The 7500-nt window shown below is 46.1% G+C and overlaps 1 protein-coding gene across 1 annotated transcript in view; it reads right to left on the minus strand.

The window, feature by feature from the left end:
* LOC134859656 (phospholipid-transporting ATPase ABCA1-like) overlaps nucleotides 1–7500 on the minus strand; it is a 61466-nt gene that overhangs the window by 43607 nt on the left and 10359 nt on the right. Inside the window, 4 exon segments of the mRNA XM_063876285.1 lie at nucleotides 204–293; nucleotides 3099–3299; nucleotides 3979–4100; nucleotides 7136–7254. Of these exon segments, the coding sequence (XP_063732355.1) occupies nucleotides 204–293; nucleotides 3099–3299; nucleotides 3979–4100; nucleotides 7136–7254 (532 nt within the window).

Here is a 7500-nt window from a genome sequence, read left to right on the forward strand (position 1 = left end):
ACACACCTGTCTATGTTTATGCTTGTCTTCATCGCTTTTTTGAGCTGTGTGTGTGTGTGTGTGTGTGTGTGTGTGTGTGTGTGTGTGTGTGTGTGTGTGTGTGTGTGTGTGTGTGTGTGTGTGTGTGTGTGTGAGACAAACATTATACTTAATGACAAAAGATACTTTGGAAAAACTTAGAACTCAAACATTCTTTTTTTCACCTCCACAGCCAGAGCTCCCAGGCTGTCCAGCAGTTTGTTTGTTGCCCTGGCAACCAGCCGGACGGCCTCTGGGTCGGTCCGAACGCTCATCTGAGACGCAGAGACAACAATTATAACATACACCTGAACATCAGCAGGAGAGGACTCTTTAAAGTAGAGACACTACATACTGATATACACCTGAACATCAGCAGGAGAGGACTCTTTAAAGTAGAGACTCTACATACTGATATACACCTGAACATCAGCAGGAGAGGACTCTTTAAAGTAGAGACTCTACATACTGATATACACCTGAACATCAGCAGGAGAGGACTCTTTAAAGTAGAGACTATACATACTGATATACACCTGAACATCAGCAGGAGAGGACTCTTTAAAGTAGAGACTCTACATACTGACATACACCTGAACATCAACAGGAGAGGACTCTTTAAAGTAGAGACTCTACATACTGATATACACCTGAACCTCAGCAGGAGAGGACTCTTTAAAGTAGAGACACTACATACTGATATACACCTGAACATCAACAGGAGAGGACTCTTTAAAGTAGAGACTCTACATACTGATATACACCTGAACCTCAGCAGGAGAGGACTCTTTAAAGTAGAGACACTACATACTGATATACACCTGAACATCAACAGGAGAGGACTCTTTAAAGTAGAGACTCTACATACTGATATACACCTGAACCTCAGCAGGAGAGGACTCTTTAAAGTAGAGACACTACATACTGATATACACCTGAACATCAGCAGGAGAGGACTCTTTAAAGTAGAGACTCTATATACTGATATACACCTGAACATCAGCAGGAGAGGACTCTTTAAAGTAGAGACTCTATATACTGATATACACCTGAACATCAGCAGGAGAGGACTCTTTAAAGTAGAGACTCTACATACTGATATACACCTGAACATCAGCAGGAGAGGACTCTTTAAAGTAGAGACTCTATATACTGATATACACCTGAACATCAGCAGGAGAGGACTCTTTAAAGTAGAGACTCTACATACTGATATACACCTGAACATCAGCAGGAGAGGACTCTTTAAAGTAGAGACTCTACATACTGATATACACCTGAACATCAGCAGGAGAGGACTCTTTAAAGTAGAGACTCTATATACTGATATACACCTGAACATCAGCAGGAGAGGACTCTTTAAAGTAGAGACTCTACATACTGATATACACCTGAACATCAGCAGGAGAGGACTCTTTAAAGTAGAGACTCTACATACTGATATACACCTGAACATCAGCAGGAGAGGACTCTTTAAAGTAGAGACGCTACATACTGATATACACCTGAACATCAGCAGGAGAGGACTCTTTAAAGTAGAGACTCTACATACTGATATACACCTGAACATCAGCAGGAGAGGACTCTTTAAAGTAGAGACACTACATACTGATATACACCTGAACATCAGGAGAGGACTCTTTAAAGTAGAGACTCTACATACTGATATACACCTGAACATCAGCAGGAGAGGACTCTTTAAAGTAGAGACTCTACATACTGATATACACCTGAACATCAGCAGGAGAGGACTCTTTAAAGTAGAGACTCTACATACTGATACAAACCTGAACATCAGCAGGAGAGGACTCTTTAAAGTAGAGACACTACATACTGATATACACCTGAACATCAGCAGGAGAGGACTCTTTAAAGTAGAGACTCTACATACTGATATACACCTGAACATCAGCAGGAGAGGACTCTTTAAAGTAGAGACTCTACATACTGATATACACCTGAACATCAGAAGGAGAGGACTCTTTAAAGTAGAGAATCTACATACTGATATACACCTGAACATCAGAAGGAGAGGACTCTTTAAAGTAGAGAATCTACATACTGATATACACCTGAACATCAGCAGGAGAGGACTCTTTAAAGTAGAGACGCTACACACTGATATACACCTGAACATCAGCAGGAGAGGACTCTTTAAAGTCACAGCTGATCTCCTGAAACTAAACTTGAGGATGTTTAGGATTTCTCTCCCCGTTCCTGTGGAAACAGTTCACACTGTCAGCTGATCATAGATCTCTGCAACAAAAGACACAAACACGCTGCTCTGAAAGAAAGGAACGTTGAAGTGTGTGCTCTTTGGGAACTTTTTACTGGTGTTTACCAGTATTTGGTGATAGTGTGATATGTATTTTATACCTTCAGTAAATGTGTGATTCCTCCCCGTTGATTGTATCAGAGGGAGGAGATGCTGTGTTTTCACTGAGGGCTGAACTGGTGCAAAACATCCGTGAGAACCAGTTCAGTAATCAAACCATTAAAGAATCATTGAAGAAAAAATTCAAAAGGGAGAATCTTAATGTTCCCTGAGTCCGTCCAGTGTCATACGGAGGCAAACACGCAAATACAACGACCACCTCCACCAGGAGAAACTGCAGCTTCAGAAACCATGCAGATCTAGAAATTCAAATGTTCCAAAACACATGCAGATGAAGGCAGAGCGAGTCTGTCTCAGAGCTGGATATGTCTGGATATCTGAAGGTTAGCTACGTTAGCTAGCTAGCTTACAGCAGATCTGCAGTAACAACAGAAGGAGTCATGTGATCATGTTGTTAAAATAAGACCAGAAAACATTTCAGGTACGTTTCCTTTAAAGTTTAGGAATTATAAATGTATAACACTAAGAAAAAGTGAAAACAAGAGAGTCAGTATTCTGAGAGAAGTTCAAATCTAAAAGAATTGGGAATAAAGAAATAGTCAAAGTGATGAGACCAAAGCCCCGTGGATGGAAGACGTGTTGGTCACCGTTATTTACATAAACATAAATCTCACTTTCCGTACATTATTTATTTGCCGTGATGTTTGGCCTTTATGTCTGGTGTTGACGGCTCAGGTGAGTTTACCTGGACGGGCTTCAGGAAGTCCAGGTTGTTCAGGAAGTGTCTCTCGGCGGCGTCCAGCCAGCCGCGCGGTGCCGTGCAGATCATTTCCTGTATGCCAGCCGCCAGCCGAGCGTCAGCCAAGGCCACGAAGTCCTCCAGCCGGCGCCCCCCCCGCCTGGGACACATGTCCTTCAGGTGGACGCCATAACCCTTCAGCAGCACCTCAGGGGGGTATCATCACAATAAATATCACTCTGATATTATGAGTGATGCTCTCTCATTTTATTCACGTTGAATCTGAATTCTCTCCTCAGGACCTCAGACTTTATCTGGGAAATGATTTCATGTTTCAGAATTTAAATTCATATCTTAAACTTTTCCCCAGTTTCTAATGACATGCTTTTCCTTATACGTTTTCAAACTTTAAATAACATTTAATTCCAGGTCCAGCAGTGGCTCAGTCAGTAGGGGCTTGGACTGGGAACCGTAGGGTCGTCGGTTCAAGTCCCTGAACAGACTTGAAATATGGAAAGTGGACTGCTACTTGGAGAGGTCCCAGTTCACCTCCTAGGCCCTGCTGTGGTGCCCTTGAGCAAGGCACCGGACACCTCCAATCCCCCCTCCCCATTGCTCCCCGGGCGCTGCACGATAGCTGCCCACTGCTCCCAGTACTAGGATGGGTTAGATGCAGAGGACACATTTCACTGTGTGCTCTGCTGTGTGCATGTGACCGATAAAGAGGGTTTCATCCTCCGACTCTATCTATTTTATTTCAGAGTTTTAATTCACATTATATTATTTTTCCTAATTTAAATTGGTATTTTCCATATCGTCAGACTTTAAATAGATATTTAGCGAATCCATATTTGCTTCTGTGTTTTAGCGTGCAGAGCCTCCTCACCTTCTCAAGGTGGACGTCGGCATCTCGGATCAGCTGCACGTTTTCCTCAGACAGCGAGGCGTTCCTCAGCAGGAAGTCGGACATGGTCTCGTTGTCTCGCAGGAAGTGCTTCAGCCTGAACCCTGAGGAGACACGAAATTGTGATGACAATATATGGTGTGTGGGGTTGTGTCAGTTTTTAATGAGCCGTGAGCTCATCGGCGTGCCCTCACACGTCTGCAACGCGCCAACAAAACATGAGGAATAAAAGGAAATAAACCAACGTGTCGTTAACATCTGAAACTGTTCCATCACGGTGTGTTTGTCGGACCAATTGCAAGATGCTCCTCTGCTCTGAAAACAACCGCATTAAAGCAGGAGCTTCTTCCTCTGCAGCCGCAAACCGGCCTCCGTCATGCAGGAATATAATGTGCAGAAGAAGAGCTGTACGGAGGCCCGGCGGGGACAGACCGCAGGAGGCCGTTAGAGACGGGTCAGAGGCGCTGTGATGAAATCAAACAAATGAGGACGAGCGTCCAGCAGAGAGACGTCTGAACCAATGAGCAGAGAGACGTCTGAACCAATGAGCAGAGAGACGTCTGAACCAATGAGCAGAGAGACGTCTGAACCAATGAGCAGAGAGACGTCTGAACCAATGAGCAGAGAGACGTCTGAACCAATGAGCAGAGAGACGTCTGAACCAATGAGCGACGTCTGAACCAATGAGCAGAGAGACGTCTGAACCAATCAGCAGAGAGACGTCTGAACCAATGAGAAGAGAGACGTCTGAACCAATCAGCAGAGAGACGTCTGAACCAATGAGCAGAGAGACGTCTGAACCAATGAGCAGAGAGACGTCTGAACCAATGAGCAGAGAGACGTCTGAACCAATCAGCAGAGAGACGTCTGAACCAATGAGCAGAGAGACGTCTGAACCAATGAGCAGAGAGACGTCTGAACCAATCAGCAGAGAGACGTCTGAACCAATGAGCAGAGAGACGTCTGAACCAATGAGCAGAGAGACGTCTGAACCAATGAGCAGAGAGACGTCTGAACCAATCAGCAGAGAGACGTCTGAACCAATCAGCAGAGACGTCTGAACCAATCAGCAGAGAGACACCAATGAGCAGAGAGACGTCTGAACCAATGAGCAGAGAGACGTCTGAACCAATCAGCAGAGAGACGTCTGAACCAATGAGCAGAGAGACGTCTGAACAATGAGCAGAGAGACGTCTGAACCAATGAGCAGAGAGACGTCTGAACCAATGAGCAGAGAGACGTCTGAACCAATGAGCAGAGAGACGTCTGAACCAAGCAGCAGAGAGACGTCTGAACCAATCAGCAGAGAGACGTCTGAACCAATCAGCAGAGAGACGTCTGAACCAATGAGCAGAGAGACGTCTGAACCAATCAGCAGAGAGACGTCTGAACCAATCAGCAGAGAGACGTCTGAACCAATCAGCAGAGAGACACCAATGAGCAGAGAGACGTCTGAACCAATGAGCAGAGAGACGTCTGAACCAATCAGCAGAGAGACGTCTGACCAATCAGCAGAGAGACGTCTGAACCAATGAGCAGAGAGACGTCTGAACCAATGAGCAGAGAGACGTCTGAACCAATGAGCAGAGAGACGTCTGAACCAATGAGCAGAGAGACGTCTGAACCAATGAGCAGAGAGACGTCTGAACCAATGAGCAGAGAGACGTCTGAACCAATCAGCAGAGAGACGTCTGAACCAATCAGCAGAGAGACGTCTGAACCAATGAGCAGAGAGACGTCTGAACCAATCAGCAGAGAGAAGTCTGAACCAATCAGCAGAGAGACGTCTGAACCAATGAGCAGAGAGACGTCTGAACCAATGAGCAGAGAGACGTCTGAACCAATGAGCAGAGAGACGTCTGAACCAATGAGCAGAGAGACGTCTGAACCAATCAGCAGAGAGACGTCTGAACCAATGAGCAGAGAGACGTCTGAACCAATGAGCAGAGAGACGTCTGAACCAATGAGCAGAGAGACGTCTGAACCAATGAGCAGAGAGACGTCTGAACCAATGAGCAGAGAGACGTCTGAACCAATGAGCAGAGAGACGTCTGAACCAATGAGCAGAGAGACGTCTGAACCAATGAGCAGAGAGACGTCTGAACCAATCAGCAGAGAGACGTCTGAACCAATGAGCAGAGAGACGTCTGAACCAATGAGCAGAGAGACGTCTGAACCAATGAGCAGAGAGACGTCTGAACCAATGAGCAGAGAGACGTCTGAACCAATGAGCAGAGAGACGTCTGAACCAATCAGCAGAGAGACGTCTGAACCAATGAGCAGAGAGACGTCTGAACCAATGAGCAGAGAGACGTCTGAACCAATGAGCAGAGAGACGTCTGAACCAATCAGCAGAGAGACGTCTGAACCAATGAGCAGAGAGACGTCTGAACCAATGAGCAGAGAGACGTCTGAACCAATGAGCAGAGAGACGTCTGAACCAATGAGCAGAGAGAATTTATTTCATTATTATTATTGTTGTTGTGATTATTTATTACTTGATGAAGCCTGTTTCTGGACGGAGGGTCGGCTGCGGTGTTCTGAAGGGTTATTAAAACATGGGTTCCTCTGCAGGACCAGACCTCCTGTCTCCAGAGAACTGGGTAACCTCTGAAGGGGGGGGGCTGCAGCTGCACAAACTCCCAGAGTTCAGAGCGCTGATCTCTGAGCCGCAGGACGCCCAGTAATGAGACGCTTGCTCTGGACTCCATATTCTCAGAACTTTATCAAATATTTAAATGCCCCCCCCCCCCTCCCCCCCCCCCTTCAGGTCCCTGGCTGCTGAATTAGCTTTAACCCACCGGTACTTTTTAAAGAATTGCAAACTTTATTTTCCCAGCCTGGAGGTGAGGCTGCCCCCTCCCCCCCCCTTTGTGGCAGAGATTAAGGACAAAGCAGCATCAGGTCGGAGCAGGTACTCCCCCCCCCCCCCCCCCACCACCGCACGGGCAGAGTGCAAATTAAAAACACAAAGGAGGAAATTCTCAGAGTGCAGCGAGCCTGAAAGACCAGGACCTGCAGCTCAGAGAGACCCAGCTCCAGGACCTGCAGCTCAGAGGGACCCAGCTCCAGGTCCTGGTTCTTCTGCACTATTTGTATTAGTTCGGACTGGTTCTGGTTGTGTTAGTGGTTCTGGTACCTGTGCGGCTCTCCTGCAGCTCCTGCAGAGCGTGAACCAGCTCCTTGAAGCCCTCCAGGTTCTTGTCGTTCTGGCTGTAGAGCAGGATCTTCTTGGCGTCGGAGAACAGGCGAGAGATTCTGGAACAGAATCAATAGAACCTCATAAATACAGTTCAACATTAGAAAGAGACACCAGAACCAGAACCTGAACCTGACAGAACTGCAGAGGAGAGAGAAACTGGAAACTGACTTTAAAAATAACTAAAAACGTTTATTTGGACGAAAGATTTTCAGAATGAAAGTCTGTCAAATGTAAGCGGCTGGAGTTCAAAGGACATTCATCTTTATGTGTAGGATCAGAGCGGATTTTCACAATAAAAGTCT

This window comes from Eleginops maclovinus, chromosome 23 (genome assembly GCF_036324505.1).
Source record: "Eleginops maclovinus isolate JMC-PN-2008 ecotype Puerto Natales chromosome 23, JC_Emac_rtc_rv5, whole genome shotgun sequence".
NCBI classification, from domain to species: domain Eukaryota; kingdom Metazoa; phylum Chordata; class Actinopteri; order Perciformes; family Eleginopidae; genus Eleginops; species Eleginops maclovinus.